The sequence below is a fragment of the Ursus arctos genome, unplaced genomic scaffold (assembly GCF_023065955.2).
Source record: "Ursus arctos isolate Adak ecotype North America unplaced genomic scaffold, UrsArc2.0 scaffold_18, whole genome shotgun sequence".
NCBI lineage: Eukaryota > Metazoa > Chordata > Mammalia > Carnivora > Ursidae > Ursus > Ursus arctos.
The window spans coordinates 12,537,047-12,558,118 of record NW_026622852.1 but is presented as its reverse complement, the minus strand read 5'-3'; the positions used below and the strand labels follow the sequence as shown (position 1 = coordinate 12,558,118).

At 41.6% G+C, this 21,072-nt stretch overlaps 1 protein-coding gene across 5 annotated transcripts in view; it reads right to left on the bottom strand.

Moving 5' to 3' along the window:
• Positions 1-21,072, bottom strand: part of ADAMTSL1 (ADAMTS like 1) — an 878,957-nt gene that overhangs the window by 369,432 nt on the left and 488,453 nt on the right. For 2 of the 5 annotated variants that reach the window (XM_026506479.4, XM_048223224.2), the window contains exon 1: positions 10,892-11,333. The exons of the other annotated variants lie outside the window; for them this stretch is intronic. In XM_026506479.4, the coding sequence (XP_026362264.3) occupies positions 10,892-10,957 (66 nt within the window). In that variant the 5' untranslated portion in view covers positions 10,958-11,333. Of the gene's footprint in view, positions 1-10,891; positions 11,334-21,072 lie in introns of those variants that run through there. 5 annotated transcript variants of the gene reach the window in all.

The following is a 21,072-nucleotide window of genomic DNA, read 5'->3' as shown; positions in this document are numbered from 1 at the left end:
AAATCGAGATCCTGAAATCTGGAGGCAACAGTGTCCCACTGAGGTAAGTCCCAGTTACACCAAACTGAACTTAGCCAAGGGGAACTGTCAGGGGTAAGAAGGGCTGCCTCAGGCAGGTTGGGGCTGGTAACAGAGACATGACAGAGGTAGTGGAAAATCAGAAGCCCTCTTCGCAGAGAGCTGAGGCCATGCCGATTGGTCACCAGCGTGAGGCCTGAAGATTCATAAAGTTCTTGCACACAACTCACTTTTGCAGAGCAAGCTAAACCTTTTGAGGAAAAAAATCTACTGTCATTAGTGTTCTTATGCCACTGATTGGCTTTTTATTCACTGGAATGAGAGCTTACCTTAAGCATAGTTCTAACACGGAGAAGACAGGTGTTTATGTATCAATAAACACAGAGACAGAGTAATACCAGCATTAGACCTATTTCAGTATGACTAAAAAAGAGGATTCCAGAAAATAAAAAAAGCGTAACTCAGAGAAGTGACCTTAAGTATAAATCTTTAGAGTTTTAGAGTTTTTCCTACACATTCTTTCCTGAATCACAATAAATAATGAATTAATGTGTCTATTTCTTTAGGCAGAGACCCCCTTACATCAGCAATAGTTAAATACACAGTTTAAAGAAAATAATATCAAGACAGCAACATAAAACCAATGGAAAGTTCTGGCCAATTAATTCCCGTCCTCCCTGCTCCCCATCTCAATCCTTTTTGACATTCTATATGGAAACACCTGTCTCTGGAACCATGTCTGTTCTGTTCAACACAGTATACCCAGTACTTAGCATGGTGCTGACATACACACAGGCTCTCAGTGAATATGCTAATTTGCACTGAGGGAAGGGGAGGGAAGGGAAGGGAAGGGAAGGGAAGGGAAGGGAAGGGAAGGGACTAACGTTTCTTGGTGACTTACTATGAGCAAGGTCCCAAATGAAGTTATTTGCACATAGACATCACCAAATTTTTCACATTTTTCATTGATATGGAAAGCAAGAGAAATGAAATCTATTGATACGACACAGGTTTAGGGCAAGCGACAAGTTTTCCAGACCTCAGTCCCCCCCTTCCTTGCCAGGTTATCTCGATGTTTATAAACCAACAATGATCCTTAAGTTTTTACTCAAGATGATTTTCCAGCAGCTTCGTCGATTCCTCGCTTTCTTCTGCATATGCCATTTCAACATTCCAACCCCTCTCTACCAAGGCCAGCTTGGCTGGCTCTTACTTAAAGGTCCCAGAAGACATAATAGAAAGAGAATGAACTCTTTTTCAAAGCAGTACTCAGGGCCCCGGGGTGGCTCAGTTGGTTAAGCATCTGACCCTTGATTTCAGCTCAGGTCGTGATTTTAGGGTCATGAGATTGAACCCTGCAATGAGCCCTGCATTGGGCTCCCAGCTGAGCTCAGATTCCCTCTCTCCCTCTCCCTTTACCCCTCCCCAACTCTATGCGCATGCTCTCTCTCTCTAAAAGCAAAACAAAAACCAAGGAGTACAGACTCAAAGAGATCCAGATTCCAGGATCTGACCCACTAGGTTTTCCTGGAAAATATGTCTCAAATTTCTTTGCAAACGTTTATATTTTACATTCAATTATCTGCAAAATGAAAGGGCCGGGACAGGTGATTCTTTTATTCAAACAACAAACTGACATTGAACACTTTGTAGATATCAAATTCTTTGTCTGGTGCGGGGGATATAAATACATCCAAGACAAAATGAAACCAAACTCCTGCCTTCAAAGAGATCCCTGTCAATTAAGGTCACATTTTATGCCATCTTAAAGATTTCTTTTAGTTCTCAGACACTGTGAATTTGTGTCCTGAGGATCCAAATATCAGTGAAACTCGCTCTGTAACAGTAATATCAAAGCATGTTTGTTACCTCCGACTGGCTGCATGCCGCAAAGTCAGAATAAAAGCGTGTGCCACATCAGAGAAATTATATTCGGTTTCAACAAAAAACAGTTATAACAACAATAATGAAAAAACAGGCTATTTTAAAAAAACCAAAAACCAAACCAACAAACAAAAAAACACCTTTCCCCGAAATCTCACTCCAGCTCCTGAACAGTAGGGGTTCTTATTGTTTCCATTGTACTTTTGTGTTTCTGGGTCTGCGGATGAAGTATGGTATTTGCACAATACTCTGGCACACTTCATACGGTGACTGAGACGCAGACGGCAGGTAGGCTGAGAAATTGGACACCCTACCATACCTTCCGATGGGGACCAAGTGAGGTATAGTTATTTTATTGGACAGTTTGAATTTATTATAGGTTGCTCATAATTTCCTGTCTCATTTCTTTAGTGCTCTTGGAATTTATGTCAGGATGTTTTAGGTTATCATACTCTTTCCCTCTTTTGTCCCAACATTTATGCCAACAGACTGAACTGACTTAGAGAAAGTCCCCGGACAAAAATTGAAGGGGAAAATACCCGAAGCTTTAGTTGGAGAATGGCAGAAGCTTTGGAAAAAAATCTGAAAAAGCAATGAAGATGAAAATGGAAACTCTGTGAAAATTAATGTAGTGTAGAATTGGCGAACATACCACTTATTTCTTTAAACAAATAGAAGAAAGAACCCGCTTATGAGGTGCACCCAAATAATTCACAGGTGGTGAAACTATTAGAGTCTTGCAATTTCTTGCCTCAGAAGTGGAATAAATCTCCTATATTATAAATGGTATATGCTCCCACATGTGATTTTTCTGCTATTCCCTTTATTTCAACTGTCCCCCTTTCCATGCACCAGGCCTTTTTGGTTTTATTGTAATTAACTTATTTTAATAAGAAGTATAGAGAAAAATCTAGTGAAGCAGGTAAATGCAACCTACTAAAGCAACAGCACTTACAGAAATAACGAAGCCAAATGGAATATGCTTGTTTTTCACATGGATTTGTTGGCCATTATAAAGTAAGCACAATACAGTGGAAACCACACCAGATCAAAGTCTGCCAACGTGATGCCCCAATGATAGTAGGGCAGATGAAAACACCCTAGCTGCTGGTCACCCCTAATTAATGGTCATTCTCCCAATGATAAGAATTTGTTTTGAGGAAAAGTTTTTCCTTAAGGAATTTATCAGAACTAAAAAAGTGTTCTGGTGTGTTCTGTGACACAAACTGATATTCTGGACTATGGAAACTGGAAACAAATTTTAATGTCTGATGTCAAATACTGTCCGGTAATATTCATGGAGATAATATACATCAATAATCTATGGGAAGCCATAATTTACACGTATACATGGATAGGATCAGACAGTCTGTGCACGTACAGAAGAGTTCCTCACAAGATGGGCCAGTTTGTGGGGCAACTGAAAATAGTAATGCCCATCACAGAACCATTCCCTACAGAAGAGTGTTTTGAAAAAAAAAATTTTTTTTAAAGATTTTTATTTATTTATTTGACAGAGGGAGACAGCCAGCGAGAGAGGGAACACAAGCAGGGGGAGTGGGAGAGGAAGAAGCAGGCTCATAGCGGAGGAGCCTGATGTGGGGCTCGATCCCAGAACACCAGGATCACGCCCTGAGCTGAAGGCAGACGCTTAACGACTGTGCCACCCAGGCGCCCCTGAAAAAATTTTTAAATAACTCTACAACAAAATGTCCAGTGAACTACCAAGCTCCTCATGGCAAGGACTGTGTCTTTATCTTCCATGGAGCCCGGCTCTGTGTTGGGTATACAGTTGGTGACAGATAAATGCCAGGAATGAAAGTAATCACTTGAAGTTTTAGAGTACTCTGGAGTTTCTAAATCACTTCGGCATTGAATGCCGCCTTTGTCTCTCATGACATCCTGGAGAGTTAGGTGGGATGTGCAATCATGGCACCTGGATGAGGAGACAGAGCTGAGGTGAGTTCCGGGACTAGAGCAAGATCACAGAGATGGAATCCTTGCGATAGCCCAGATGGTTACACTCTAAAACCAGTGCTCTTTCATGTCACCTGAGACATCTGCAAGACAAATGTATCAGAGATAGTTGTGACTAGGTATACTCAAGGAGTGTGTTTCACTTTGGATGTTGCTGTGTGAAACATGAGGGAGTTTTGCTTTTATGAGTCTGTTCCCCTTCCTGTCACTTGCTCTTTCATCTCCTGACATCCTGTCCGGAGACAGCACTGGTGATGTGCCAGGGTTTCTGCTTCTCCATATCTCTTTCTGTTTTCTTGGTCTTCTCTTTGGGTCTGCATGGTTCTAAATCCTTGGCTGGATTGATTGGTCCTGCTCTGCTCCAGGAGAGTCCGACTGTTTACCACAGCCCTGCCTCTCTTGGTTCTTTTTCCCATTTCTTACTGTGCCACTAATTCCTGGATTCTGTTTGAAAACTGAGTATGGCCCCATTTTCCTATTTTTCCCGCAGTCTTTGGGGTGTGCAACTGATTGCATACTCAGAGCGTGCTAAGTACGCGGGGATATGCAGTGACTTGCACACCACGAAGATTAAACCATCGTGGGATGAATGGCATCTTCTCATTTCAATTTTTCCATATAATAAATGGAAAGTGGAATTAATACTGACTTATAAGCAAGTACTAGCATGCCTGACATCTATATTTCCAGCATATCTTAATTTAAAAGATTTATAACAAGCAACACCTTTCCTCAAAGGTAAACAAAGGCTTACAAAGACTTATTTCTTGGTAGTAGGTAAATGAGTATTCCGAGATGGAATTCTGTGAGAGTGGCAGTGTGGGGTCTGCTCCAGGAAGTCATTCAAGGACCCAGGCCTTCCACTTGGTGGCTCTTTCATTCCCTAAGGTCCTGAAGTTCTCTTCTGGAGTCTCTACATCCAGCAGGCAGGTAAAGAGAGAGAGAGTGCTGAGTGCTGGGAGGAATACACGGCAGATGTGAGTCCTAGAAGTGCCACCTGTCACTTCTAACTCTATTCCGCTGGCTAAAACTCAATCACATTGTACCGTCCAATCACAGAGAAGGCTGAGAAATATAGTTTATCTTTGTGTCCAGTTGTATAAACAAATGACTTGCTGAATCCATAGGGTTATCTCTGCTAAACTGAGACTTTAGAGCTACCTTCCAGTTTTATAGGAGTGTGCCAAATATAAGTATGATTTTCTCCCTGAGGGCAAATTTCATAAAAGGAAAAATATTTGAGAACCAAATGGGTTAAAAGACATGAAACAAGCAAAAGTCATTCTATTTATCAATAGCAAAAAGGGTTTGTTAGTCACTTGTTGTCCATTGTATAGATGGACATGTTTGAGAAAGAAAAAAGAGAGAGAAAGAAAATATGTATCTTCTCTTTAGAATTTATTAGGTTGTTGACTTGGTCTTACCGAAGCCAGAATTAGTGAAATGCTCCACAGGTGAAATGGGTGTTCACATTTTCCCTTCCTATTTGTACTTTACCATCTTCTCAACTTATCTTGCCAAGTCATCCTTTCAACAACATTCACTGAGAATGGATTTATTCATCCATTCAACAACATTCACTGAGATCTAATTACCAGGCATTCTGACAGAGGTGGGAGGGACAAGTCGCTTCTGCCGTCACCCACAATTCGTGGAGTGGACAGGAATGTAAGCACAGTCGGAGAAGTACAATGATGGAGAAAAATGCACGGGAGCTCAAGAGCTAGAAGAAATGACATCTTAACATATTGTAATTACAATTATTTGTGCCTCTGACAAACAATTACTAAATGCTACCCATACAGCAGGAGGATTTGGGATGGGAGTAGTCAAGTAGACACTATGATATTTCTTCTAGAGAAGTTTGCAGTAGTTCATGAGATAAGATATATGTCCACGACTGAAATAGAGACCATTAGTAAATGTAGGAAAATATCCACACTGATTTATAAACACTGAGCCTCTGGAAACCCAACTAATAGCAAGCCAGAGGTCACCGGTGGCTACAGACCACTGCCACCAGGACAGCTTCCTGACATAACCAGAAAACTCCTAATGCCCTCAGCATGCTGGGTGCTCCAGTTAGCAAAATTCCCGGGAGGGGGAACCAGAACAGTTAAGCTTTATTCAATGTAGGTCTTAATCTTGAAGTTCGGGAATTGGGGAGATTTAGTCATTTATTTTTGAGCTCATGGAAAGAAGGGGCTGATAGCAACAGCTTACCCCAGTTAGCAGGCAGGCTCCCCACACAGCTGTGCTGGCCTATTTCAATTAGGATCCTTTAGGACTGACATCACCTCTGGTATGCCAGTCCTAAGCCGCTCATGAGCCAGGACTGCCAATCAAGCCAAAATTCAACCACATGGTAGGGTTTTTATGATGGAGACAGAAAATGACATGAACTTGTCTCATTCTGGTGAAAACACAAAGTTGGAAGCCAGCTCTCTAAAAAAAGAAAATTAGTAAAAACAGCAAGCCTGTAACACTTGATTTAGACACATTTTCCTGTGATTATCTCAACACGCGTAACTAGTAGGTTATTCATGATGATTCAAGGAATGGTCTCTCTCAAAAAAAGATGAGGGCCCTCATGCTAGGAGAGGTCACTTCTGGGTCACTCTGCCCATGAGGCCGCAAGAAATGGGAGAGTATGCAGAAGGAGGGAAAGGTAGGATGGAACAACGAGATGTGAGAAACTTACCTAATTAGACCTGGAACCTGAACTAGACATATTAAAAGCAGAGCTGTCACTTAGAGAAACCGGACTATTTACATGAAGGAGACGCCACGCGTGTGGAGAATTAGCGAGCAGGGTAGCAGCCTCTGCGAGTCCTTTCCTCCCTTAAGTGAGTTCACCAACAGCTACGATGCCTGTGTGTTAAAGGCACTCCATTAGAGGCCGCACGAAATGCAGGCGCTCAGAGGACACTATATTTTTTCCCGAAAGAGTCTAAAATTATATTTTGATTAAACCATAACGAAGGGGAGAACCAAATGACCAGACTCCAAATGTCTCCTCCAAATAATTCCTGTGCAAAATGCAACAACACGAATGAGGTTTTTTGTTTTCTTTTGTTTTGTTTTAAATGAGTTACAGGTACAGTGGTTAACCACACTTTACTGATTTAAATGACACTAACACTGACCTTAATTTTGTTATTATTTGAACTTTGTGCGGCATCTGAGTTTGAGTAATAGTCTAAGCCGTGGTGTGCTAGGGGACTGCTTTCCACCTTATCCATACACGTTGGTAAAGCAGAATCAATATGTACTAGCATTCCTACAAATGCACCAACAGATATGTCCGCGAGCTCATTTTCTCTCTTTTTCTCCAAAGTCTTTAATATCCATGTGGTCTTTCAAGGAAAACTTCCCTGGGGTAACACATTTCTTTTGTAGTTCACTAGTGACCACTCTTGGACACGCTTCCCTCCACTTATATGAAGCGATAGTGCTAGTTCATATGAAAATAAGAACGGGGGCCAGAAAGTGGACCTGAACAGACCGAAACACTAAAAACAGGAGTCTGGGGAAGCAAAACTGTAGCTGACCATGTCCAGACAAGAAACTTCATGAAAACATGAAGAAAATACTGTATAAAAAATGCCTCACTATGTTCTGTAGATTCAGGTGAAAAATCCTTCAGCTTGATTTAAATACAGTCTAGGCAAGAGAATAAGAAATAGGTGCAGAGTGGACAGTTGTAGAAAAGTACTTGTGTGTGTGCGAGTACGAGCATGCGTGCACACACGCACACCACACTCATTAGAGCAGCTCACAATCTGCTGTAAATAAGGGCTTTAACATTCATTCCACAAGCTAATGGTGCTTCTCGCCATCCAAGATAGATACACTTAGATAATAGCGGAGGACAGTGCCAGAGCGACCGAAGGGAATGGGCTATTGTGTTTGACTAGTTTCCATGTATAAATTAGTGCAGGGAAGAAAAAGAAATTCAACAGAAAAACACATGTACTTTATTATAATTCCGAGTGTTACTCTTGCAACTCCCACAATAGCAGGCGAAAGAGCTTAAAACCACTTAAAAGAAACAAAAAGCAAATGCAAATGTGATTAAATGCCTTTCTGACAAGAAGTGATTCGACTTCAAGTTTAGATGGACACATATGTCAATGGCCGGTCATGCTTTCTGCCACATTCCTTTTGAGCTACACAGTTGGGACAAAGGAGGGAGAATGAAGGAGGGGGACAGGGTGGGAAGAGAGGGGAAGCTGGGTGATGTGACTTCACCTCACCCGAATATCAGGATGAAATCTCTTGATCGGTATACTGTCCTATTGTGTGTCCAGAGTACAAAAGAAGTCTACGATGTATGAGCTTTGCAGGAAAATCTGATACAAAAGACATGGGGACCTCATTCTCTCAGGAAGCATGCTCCAGGGGGAAAGGATTTTGACAAAACTGAGGGTGAACAATAATCGATATTCGCACCCCCTCAAGCACCAAGCCACGATACAGATGGCGCGGCTGTCGGTGATCACGGACGCTGTTTTGAAGGGGAAACTGGACTCGCACTAAACAAACAGGATGTTTTCTAATTAAGATAAAGAGATCTTCAAAAGTTACATAAATTAATTCTAAGAGTAGATAGATTCTTCTAATGTATAAAATGATTATGGGGAAAACAAGCCACCTAGTTCAATTCCTCCATCCAGACCGAAGGTCGAGCTTCTAGTTCGAAGTCAACTGCTGATGAAGCTTCAGCTCACTTTCTCTTAGGCCCACCATTTAATTCTGGTTATGGAGCCGAAGGGGACAGTGCATGAGCCAACGTAACAAGTGCCCATAACATTGTACATCACTTTAATGGTCAAGAAGAGGCAAAAACCCTGAATGTCTTCAACAAAGACTGTGGGCCAACTTCCGTCATTGCTTGCATCACTGCTAAACATTTAACAACCATAGTACAAAGCAAACAAGTTATTTTCTCTCATTATTTGACCTCTGCATCCAAATATAAGCTTGTTTCCCATCTGTGAAATAGGTTTTAAAATGCCTATTTGCAAGATGATTGTCAAGATTCCTTGTGATAAACTTTTCAAACAACTGGCCTGGTGTTTGGCACATTGAGACCCACAGTCCGTGGAAGGTATTACCAATGCTGGTATTACTCTGCACAGGGGTATCTCTTGGCGTTCACCAATCAGTTCTTGTGATCCTCAGAATCCCAATTTGTTCAAATACAGACCTAAACCAAACCTGAGTTTGATTTCATTTTATCCTCATAACACAATTATTGTGATTTAAACAAAGTATGTTTTGTGTGTTAAATCTGATATAAACAAACACTTCTTTTTTTCCCACGTAAGTCTAATTATATGCTCAAATACAGATCCGAACATTCAAGATATCAAAGAGGGATATAATGCAGTTACCAAATGGGTAGCAAAACAGCCTATTCCTGAATGGGACAGTTTTTCCAAAATATAATGCGATCATATTTCCATATGAGGATACCAAAAAAGCAACGTGTACTGGTAATTGGCTTTATGATGCAATTAAATGGGGGAAATAACACACACTTTAAAAAAATCACAAAGAAGGAAAGATGAGGCAAACTAATGGTGTGTATGTTAGTAACACGTCCCATATGGAAAAAATGAGACACCTTTCATAAATTGCTTGCTCCCCTGGTCATAAAGCACACCTAAACATTCTGCTTTTCATATTCCTCACAACAGCTAAAACTTAGTCTATCCCTGCCTAAAATTCAGTTTGCCTCTAAATGTCTTTGAAAATCTGAAAATATACTTCTATATTTATAGCATTTGCAGTGCAGCATTATGATTTCTTGGCTACAATGAGGCAAAGAAGTGGGAATGTATAAAATATTTAAACACTGTCTGATTACTCTATCTGATGAATCTTTGTGGAGTTCTTCAATTTGTACCAAATGGCTTGCTTCCCTTCTTCAAAACTATAGCGCAGATCAAATTTGTCAGAGTCTAATCAGAACAAAACATTCCTTTAGCATCAACGAATCAATGCAACCTATATATTCCTTACGTTTTTACCCTGCTTCCTTCTTGCCTTATTACCTTCTGAGGAAGTGCTGGCATGCCACAAATGTGACAAGGAGAGCTACAATCACGTTTGTTTGGAATCCGTGTGTGCAAATTTTGGAATCGAACCTCCAGATGAGGTTTATGAAGCTGTCTGCCCAGAACACTCTGGTTTAAAAAAATGTGCATTGCTATTAATATTTTGAGTGTCGATTTTTTTTGGACAGTCCATGTTCATTTTCTGCCCGTAAAACCAAGTATGAGTCACAACGGAACATTTACTTCGAGTCAAAAATGCAGTGTGTGCTGGTGTCCTAGAGCAGAGCATCTTATCACTGTGACTATGGAAAGCAGCCGCACGAAAAAGTCAGCATTTTCTTCTTCTTTAAAAGCAGATCTGAGATCAAAGACCATAATCCTCAATTCATAAATACTAGCATTAACTTGTATCCATAGAGGACTTACAGTCATTATGAGCTGTAATCTGGGTTGGCTGCAAACCGGCTCTCAATCCCTCTTTTACCTGGTTCCATAGCACGTGTGCAGAGAGGGAGAAGGATTCATAAAAGGCAGTGGGGGAAAGCCCCTTACAGCCCATCCTTCAAAAATTCCAGGAACACCACAGTGAGTGAGTTTGATCTCAGGACGTCTGTTACCCAAATTCCAAGCATACACACCACCATTTATACAGTCCCCAGCTCACGGAACTAACTCTATGCAGTATATCCTAAAGCTTGAGTCTCGAGATTATTCCATACCTCTCACCACCCCACAAAGTCGAGCGGACTTTATTTTGCTTGGGAAGTTGGAGTTAAAGTTCTGAAAGAAGTTTTTCCTTTTCCTTTTTTTTTTTTTAATCGTGTAAATTATTTTACCTGGTGTTTGAAGATCAAGATCCACGCACACACACACAGACACATATACACACTCCCCCAACAGCACCCAGACTAAGGGGCAATAGCAACGTATTGAAACGAAAAGGCATTTACCAGGAGCAGGAAAGCCAGAAAGAGGAGCGGTGTGCCAGGAGTTGCCCGACGACGGCAGCATTCCATGCTTGGATCCTTGCCGGAATCCGAATCGGACCCTGAATGGGCTGCTAAGTGCTCCTCTGCCCGCTGTCACATCCAGTACTGGTGCTAACACTCCGGCCCTGCCTATCAGCTTCCATCAGCCCCGCTCACATTTCCTGACCGAGGGTGGGTGGGTGGGTGGATGGGTGGGGGGTAAGCTGAATGGAATCTCTCTCGGAGCAGGCAGCCAGCCAATCAGGCTCCTGCTAATCAGACATGCTGAATAACAAAGCCGGGGGACAGAGAAAGTGTAACAGTGTGAGCAAAAAGGGGGAAACGGGACGAAAAAGAAAGGAGAGCAGCGCGCGCGGCCACAGCGAGCGGAGAAATGCGAAAGATGCAGAGTTGCACAAGACGAGCAAAGCCCTCTCCTTGGAACTAACCTGGTTAGTTCTTTGTGAAATACCTTTCCGTTTGCCATTTGCGTGTGCGGGTGCCTGTTGCTTTGTCAAGTACAGTAGCTCCCTGGGACTCTGTATTGTTCCATTCCGGAGAGAAACCTAATCCCTGTCAATATATAACATATGCCATAAAGGGAAAGAACCATAGAGAAAAACCGACTTAACGTGCCGTTTAAACGTGTTCTGTACAACTGCTTTATTCCTCTTCCATAAAGTTCATTTATTTTCTCCCTTGACTTGGAAAAGGGAGACTATAGAGGTTTTTGGAAGTTCCTTACTAAACCTAAATTGTGACATAAGTTAACTTTGGGTATTAATGACTTGATCTATGGGGGGGGGGTGCGGGGGAGCAAGCTGCTTCTTTGTAAAGTGACAATTTAAATATCCAAGGTTTACTACAGTAAAGGTACAGTTAGAACTTTAGATCCCCTCATTAAAAAAACAAAAAACAAAAACCGCCCCTTTAACAAAGACTGGGATGAGTGGGGCTGAAATTTGGGGTTGAGGAACCGCCTGGTGTTGACACACTGCCAACTCTCAACTATCTGCTTTGGCAGGGGGAGGGAAAAAAGGATGAATTAAATCCTCAGTTAATCCCCAACCCTTTTAACCCACCGTTTCAGCCTCGTCCTTATCCACGTCCTTTATCAGACAGCTACAACACAGCGGCAGAAAGGGCTGAAGTGAGTCTACCTCCTCTTCCCCTCTACTGTTGCAAGAGGCTTGGACGGGAGAGGCTCTGGAGGAAGTGCTAATGAGCAGTGAAATGAGGACAAGGCCAGGAACAGCAAAGAGAAGGTCAGGAAGCTTCTAAGTCTGGTTAATTCACCAGCAATCAAGATTTGACTCTACCAGAGGAGGATTTTATTACAGTTTTAGGAAAGTGTCAAATGTCAAACAAGGACGTCTTTCCCCTTATCTGCTCAAAAAATCTTTGAGTGTTTGAAAGAATGAAATAGCAAACTTGACCTTCCATTTCCATAGGGGTGTCACCAGGAGGTTTTTCCTTTGTAGATTTCCCAATAGCCAGAAATGCACATGGTTGGAGGTAGAAGACGTTCCTCTCATTAATAAAAAATACTGACAAGAGTCGGGAACACACAACTATGGAAAACCTGATCGAGCCACAATGGGCATGTGAATACAGGCAGGTCTGCCCGTCTACATACCCACAGCACTGCTTCTCAGAAAGGTGAAGAAAAGCCGCTTGTCCAACGTCAGGCTACTTCCTTCACACAGTCTATCAATTAAAGACAGAAGAGCTTTAAAATGCCCATTTTCAACCTGTTAGGAGAGTCAGGGCATACATACCTTGTCCCTCACTTAGGAAAATGGAGAGTAAAAATCCAAACAAAGAGGTCCTATTTTGAAGTTTGTTGTTCCCTTTCAGAGAGATTAGTTTTACAAATCTGTAAAAAAAAAACCAGCTAATGCCCACAAGCTGAAGAGAACTCACGAGTAGATGTAAAAATGCTTGACGGGTGTTATCTGAAATCATTCTATTAAAGAAATGGATTTATGGAAATAAACTTTCATACATAAAGCTGTGTTCTGCATCTCTCCTTTACACCGTGGACCTTTCTGCTACAGGCTTTTTTCTTCTAGCAGAGTCATTAGCTAAAGAGTACCAACTAGTTCTGTAAGACGGGATATTTTACTGAACACCACTTGCTCCCTGGTTCACACGGAACCATCACTCAACAGGTAGACCCAAGGGACAAACAGGTGACGGGAAAAGGAATAGTAGCAACAATGGTAATGGTAGGATATCATTTGCAGAAGAATAGGGGGAAAAATCGGCAATCTCAGAGAATAACTGGTAGCTACTAGCATGCTCGTCTAGATTCTTTCCTACTTTGGAAAAAAATATTACCTAGATATTTTGAATCCAAGATTTCTGCCTTGGAGTTTGGATGGACATGTTGATGTCTAGCACGATGGTCACCTTCACCTCAATACAGTCTCTGCATATTGTGATATTTTTAAGTCAAGCCCTCAACCATCTGTTGAATGCCCAGCATGATGTCTCCTGCTTCTGGTCCCAGAGCTCCTAGCATCTCCTTTCCTGTTGGGGATGCCCAGGCAACCTAGGAAAAGCAATTCTTTGGTCAAACACTACACAGTGCAGGGCAAACTCTAAGCTCACTGTAATTTTAGAAAAAGGAGAACGAAATCAAGTTGGGGGAGGGTGATTGGGGTAAGTTTTGGGGATGAGCTAATTTTGATAATTACCAAAGTTTATGTCATCTCTTTAAAGGCTGCAAATGGTTTTACACCCACAGTCTCATTTGACCTTTATGACTACTCCGTGAAGTCGGTAAAGTACTCACACAATTTTATATATGTGGAAACTGAGGCTGAAAGGGCTTAAATGACTTGCCTCGGGCCCCACTGGCTAGAACTGGCCTTCTGACCCTGAATCACTCTTCTCTCATATACACACACATATCTGTGTGTTTGTATACACCTGCACACCCACACGCACACTTTCAGATGCTGGAGGTGGTGTCATACAGGTCGGAGGGCGATGGTTATAGCGAAGGTGAAGGAGCAGAAGGCAGGCTACCCAGGTTTTACCATGGCTATGTTACCTGACAATGGAACATATCTTATTTTAATCTACAGCTTCTCTGTCTCCCACCTTTGTCATTTCTAAACTTTTTCCAGTGCCAAGGAAAAATAACATAAAGCCCTAGGTAATCTAGATCCTTACTAACGGCGGCCCCGGGAAAGGCCCTTTACGGCATGGGAGCAGGGCGTTGGCCGAGCTCCTTTTCTCTCTTCAGGTATCTACATTAAAGCCGTCTGCCCGTGTCTGAGCAGCAGCAGTGGCCACAGCTGCCATAATACTGGTTACTGGCTCCCTGTACAATATATTAGGTGAAATGAAAGCAGAAGCAAGAGAGAGAGTGTCAGGGCTGTCTGAAGCATCATTCCAAATGGTATGGATTTAACAATACTTAATTTAAAAAACACCAGCTTGGACGGGAGCAAGCTGTTAACATTCAGTGTGCTTTATGGCAGGAAAGAGTGAGCTAAACTCTCAGAATTTCTCTCCCTGGGGAGAATGCATTACAGCATTCACGCCAGAGCCACCTGTCTCTTCCTGAGGTTGGGCCTCCTCGCTTGGCCCTCCAGTTGCAGTACTCGGAGTGGAGAGAGCAGAGAGTCTTCTGGCAAGAACTCGGGGGTGGGGAGCCTTGACGACCTGGGTAGAACCTCATCTCCCCTCTTGCAGGACGGGGTAATGGCAGCGCCTGAGCCTTACTACCCTCATAGGCAGGCATGGAAATTGTTTAATTTCACTGGCTCATTCTGAAAATTAAAAGGAGGAAACCATGGTGTGGGGATCAATAAGGTAAAACTACAGGAAGCCCACTGCTACTCTCAGGGGCAGAGCTGGAATTTGAGCAGGAGTCCGGACCTCTCCAATTCACCTAATATCCATTCAACACCACAGCGACTAGAACGTTCCTTACAGCTCCCAAATCATCTTTCATGCATGACCTCATGTGACGTGAGCAGAAATTCTGTAAGGCAGCGAGTGGTTATTATCTTCAATTTATAGTTAGCGAAACTGATGCTCTTAAATGGAAAGTGGATTCATCAACATTACTTATTAGCAGGTGGGAATTTGGAGCTATATCTAAGGTCTTCTGCTTGGACAGCTCCCTGAGACCATTGACTGATGAAAATAGTTGCATTTACTGAGAGTCTCCCACGTGCCAGTCACTGTTTTAAGTACTTTATTATTTCATATAATCCTCACAACAACCCGATGGGGGAGGTATGTTTATTATCCTCAAATGGATATGATTTATGGTCAATTAGCGGTCAACATTTGCCCCAGCTAGTGCCTTCCTGAAATGCAGAAGCCGGAAACCTAGAAACTACATTTCTCAGACTCCCTTGCAGCTAGCATACCAGATGTATTTTAGATTTGGCTGCCCAGGAGCACTCCCGTAAGATGTAAAAGAAGAAATGAGGCAAAGACCACACTTGGCTTTCTGTGCTGGTTAAAATGGCCTAGCGCAATGCAGTTCATCTGTGACCATGCCAACCACTCACTACTGTTGTGGTGACCAGAGGCTAGTTTCTATGTTGTTTATCAGCTGAATCAGAGAAGGTGGGCAACCATATTGGAGACCTTGCCTTTCCAGTCAGCTGGTGATATACTGGTTATTGAAGAGGCAGAGCTCCTGTTACTGTAGAGTAGCTTGGGAGTCTTCAGAAAGCTCCCATTAGAATCTTTTTTTTTTTTTTTGCTGGCAATTCCAACTTCTTGTGAGTTAGTTGATTCCTTTATAATATAGCACTTTCTGCTTCAATTAGCAAGAGGAAATTCAATTCTCTGAAACAGAATCCTTGACTGATATATCCCCTTTACTGAAGGAGAAAACTGAGGCATGGAGAATCCAGTATTTTCCAAGATCACATATCCATGAAGGGGAAGGGCCAGGATCTCAGGGGCCATCTGTATTCTTAATCACTAAGCTACACTACCTCTTTGTAGAGCAGAGGGCTGCAGGAGTTCAGAGAAGGGAGAGATCATTGCTAGTTTGAAGGCTCAGTAAGGAGGACCGGAATGGAAGAAACAGAAATTGAAAAATACCTTGAGATATACAGAGACTTTTAAGAGATGGTAAGAAAGGGGGAAAGGCTTTGCAGATAGGGAGGACAAAATAAGTAGAGAGAAAGCAGGAACATGTAAGACCAAGGCTTTTACTCACCCTGACCCACTATTTTAGACTGCTTAAAAAGGAAGAAATAAGTTTTTCAAGTCTTTGTCTCACAGTATCAAATCACATCCTCAGTGATCTCTCCCTATAAAGTGTCTAGGCCTGCATGTTACATAGGGAAGGAACTCAACAGATTTAAAAATTTGATTTGATTCATCTTGAGTTGCCTAAAGCCCTAAGAGCCTCAGCTTACATTTCTTTTTATTGCCTACAATGCTTAATTCAGGGCTTCTCATGCTGTAGATACTCAGTTAGAATCTGTAACCCTGGCCAGTAGCGGAGAGGGATTCTGGAGGCTACTTAGTGCGATGGAAAGAACCCAGATTTTGGAGCCAGAGAGTTCAAATTCTAGCCATTCCCCTTATTACAGGGAGGGCTTTAAAGAAATAAATTGCTCAAAGTCACCGAGCCCAGTTTTTTGTCTGTTTTTGTTTTAAGCTGTTATATGATGAGAATAATGGTCAGCACCACAGAGCAGCTGTGGGCAGTGAGCAAGGGGGTTACAGAGTATAGCTCAGTACAGGGTAAGAGATTAATATTACCCTGCTAGTTGGTGGGCATCTGAGTATCCACTGCACATGTCTCTCAACCTTTCAGTGTGTTTGAAAATTCGAATTAAATTCTGGGAAAAAAATCATTATCATAATTTAGATTCTAATCCTAGGACTCTCTTCCCCCGCCATGAGAAAGCAAACAGACAAACTCATTGGGGCGCCTGGGTGGCTCAGTCGTTAGGCATCTGCCTTCGGCTCAGGGCGTGATCCTGGAGTCCTGGGATTGAGCCCCACATCGGGCTCCCTGCTCCATTGGGAGCCTGCTTCTTCCTCTCCCACTTCCCCTGCTTGTGTTCCCTCTCTCACTGGCTGTCTCTCTCTCTCTCTCAAATAAATAAATAAAATCTTAAAAAACAAACAAACAGACAAACTCATAACAGAGCACTGAACCACATGGGTAGGATAGAATTATCCTACACTTCCAAACTGGTAGTCCTTCTTCCTCTTTTTTCTACATTGCTGGGGCTGTGTCATGGATCACAGAGGTTTGTTACTGAATTAGATCAACAAGCACTTATTGAGCACCTACTGTGTGCAATGCTTGATAAATATTGTGGAAGCAGATAAACTATCTCTTGCAGCCTTTTTGACACAGAGAGGCACCAGTTTAATTGATGAGCTTTGAATTATGGTTGTAATATCCATATATTAAACCCAAGTGTAATATATAAATCTGAGGGCCTTGATTCTTAGTTCAGTACTATTTCCATGACATCATTCTTCACAGATAAAATAATTATCCCAGAGCCAGACAATAAGGTGAAGGAGTGTTAACAGATTTATAGACGACACAGAGAGAGTGGAAGTAAAAGGCAAAAGCCAAATCCCTCAGCTTGGCATTCAAGCACCTCCCTGATCTGCTTCTAGTCCCAGGATGATAGAAAGTCATGCTGCAGTCCAATTGAAATACCTGATATTACCCCAACACTCCAAGTACTTCCACTCCTGTGCATTTGTTCATCCTGTCCCTTCTGCCTGGAACGTCCTCCCTGTCATCTCTGTCGTGCTCAAGTCCTTGCTAACCTTTAAGGTAGAGCTCAGATAGCCCCTCTACAAAGCCTCGTACAACACTGGCATTAGATAAACATTTGTCAAATTAACATGTGAGCTGATGAACATACGCTATGCCTACAGATACGGTGTCAGGAACAAAGAAAAGAGAAAACAAAAGAAGCAGGAGAATGGCAAAACAAAAGCTGGTCTCTGAAAACTAAGGAAAAATGTAGATTAAAGATAAAATAAAATTTGAATTTCATAATAGCCTTTAAACCACAGAAAATCAGAGTCCTCTTCCTCTAAAACAAAATAGATCATTGTGTAGTCTTCAATTTTATTCCTGTTGTATGCTGGTTATATTTGCTAATACCCAGTAGATGAATGACCTTTCTGTTAAATTAGAAAGATTATCTCATATCACAAGTACAAACATAGTCAAAAAATATCAAAAACTATCAAATAAAGGAATGCTGAAAAAGAACCTATAATTAAAAATAATTTATAGTATAGTTTATATTTTAAGCTTCTGAAAGGACATGGAGTTTGTGGGTAAAGTTGGATGTTTTATCTTTCCTACTTCAAAATGTGGAGGGCCTGTCTTTTTTTTAATTTAAAATCAATTAATCAACCTATAGTGTATTATTAGTTTCAGAGGTAGAGTTCAGTGATTCATCAGTTGCATACAACACCCAGTGCTCATTACATCACGTGCCCTCCTTAATCCCATCACCCAGTTACCTCATCCCCCCACCCAGCATCCCTCCAGCAACCCTCACTTTGCATCCTATAGTTAGGAGTCTCTTAGGGTCTGTCTCCCTCTCTGATTTTGTCTTATTTTATTTTTGCTTCCCTTCCCCTGTGTTCAACTGTTTTGTTTCTTAAATTCCACATGAGTGAAATCATATATTTGTCTTTCTCTGATTGACGTATTTCACTTAGCATATATAATACCTTCTAGTTCCATGCATGCCATTGCAAATGACAAGATTTCATTTCTTTGATGGCTGAGTAGTATTCCATTGTGTGTGTGTGTGTGTGTGTGTGTGTGTGTGTGTAAATACCACATCTTCTTTATCCATTCATCTGTCGATGGACATCTGGGCTCTTCCCATAGTTGGCTATTGTGGACATTGCGGCTATAAACACTGGGGTGCAGGTGCCCCTTTGAATCACTATATTTGTATCCTGTGGTGGGCCTTTCTTTTGAAAATACTTGATGAAGGAATTTGGATCTTGGTAAATATGGCAAAAAGAGAAAACATTATATGGGTAACAACACAGAGAATTGAATACAAGCCGACAGCAACAAAAAGTTACCCATCTCCAAGTGCCCTGAGGGGGAAATGTGGGGTGCAATTGGAAGAAATAGGTAAAAGAATCCAGAGATTTATCTTATCTACACATGCATTTCCTAGAAGTTAAAATCCCACATTGGTTTCCCAGCACAGAAACTAGTAGTTACAGACAGTGTAGGGTTCCAAGGATAAAGGGGAGAACCCTCATTCCTTAGATATGATTGTAGGGTGGGAGCTAAACACAAAAGCCTTTGGGAGCAGCTGGAGGGGACATGAGTCTTAGCCTTGAGGTTTCTTGCATTTAAATCTAGCAAGATAAATCTGCTACATGTCACTTGATCATACCTCTAGGAGGACTGTAGGACGGGTCATGACTGGGGTGTGCAAAATGAAGACGCAGTAAGGTCCCAGGCTCACAATCGTGAGGACTTGGGCAAGGTCTGTTTTAGAGAGGCACATCTTTGTCTGAATGGTCATACAGGCCTAGCTTTTGGTTTGTGTGTTTGGTTTCATATTTTCCCTTGGCCACTACCCCTGCCCCACCTCACCCTCTCTGTCCCCTTGCTTTCTTATCACTCAGACTCTGATAAAAATGCTCTTGTCAGCCTCAGATAGCCTTGTAAGTAGAATGTTTACTGTAACCACACGCGTCTACTTTTTCTCTCAATAGGTTGGTTTTTAAGGTCATGCCTACATGGGACAAAAATTTTAAATAGCATACATGTGGCAGAATATTAGCTATTATACATATGAGCTAACATACATGCCCAACCAGAAGAGAGACATTTCCTGGCCTCTCTTGCAGCTATATGTGACCAGGTGACAAGATTCTCACTAAGGACACAGAAGGGAGGTAGTGGATATAATTCCAAGTAATGTCCTTAAAAAGAGGGGCATACCGTACTTCACTCTTTCCTCCTCTGTCTGGTGGGAATGATGATGTGAAGACTGGAACAGCCATCTTGGACCATGAGGTAATCTGGAGGTGATACTATGCACCAGAAAAAGGGTCCTGGCTGCCTGACACCAGGAGTATCATCGTGCTCCTAGACTGCCTACCTCCAGACTTTCGTGAGAGAAAGAAATGTGTTTAATACAACATGTATGTTTTAACATAATATCCTGGTGGCAGGATTATGCAAAACTATTAAATAAATAGGCCAAGCTATATAGTCTTCTGTCGGCTTAGGATCTATGAACAAACATCATTTCTCTGGCTTTGACTAATGGCCAATATAGAAATGTGAAACTCCCTGAGTTTCTATCTTTGCTTTGGCTACTAGGAAGCTCAGACTAAAAAATCTGTGCTCAATGGTTAGATCTTTCCTCAGCCTATGGTTTTAAAAAATTTCATCATTTTTCCTTGACTTTTACATTCTGTTATTCCATGTAAGTGGTTTGGTATTTTTGCATTGCAATTTTACTTTAAACAACCTTTTGATTTGTTTGGAAGAAGATGGGGTATAGGGTTTAAAATAAAACACAGTGATTGTAAAAAGGAAGCCATGTATGGAAAAACACTGTGATTGTAAAAAGGAAGCCATGTATGGAGCACTTCGAAGGAGATGATGGAATAAGAGAGTGATTTCATGCTGAGGAAAACAATGTTTTTCTTTATCCTTATGGCAATTAAACTCATTTTTGTCACCTCCATGATTTATCAAACTTTCCAAGGCTATTCCTACCCTTTCTAAGTTTCCCATTTTGTTATCTTTAGTTATTTGGAGAAACTTCAAAATTATTTAAGAAAATTTATTCACACTGGATTATTATTTCTTATATGTTGCTTCCACTGGTAGAATGCCATTCGAATGGAAAAATTTGTTCCCCCATAATCAAATTTAATACCTTAGTAGAATTCATAAAATACTACTATATATCATTTGTACAGGTTCCATTAATCTAATTTCTGATTTAGCTGAAATGATTTTCTCTTGAAGCTACTACACCAGATGATGTATATGGGGAGGGGTTGGCAACGTCCTGAGTCACCTGACACATGGGACAATGTACTATTTCCATCTGGTTCTAGTTGTCTAAGTTGCTCAAAGCCTCAAGTTAGTGAAACTTGGGGTCATGAGGGCACTTTTGCCATATACTGTACAAATATAT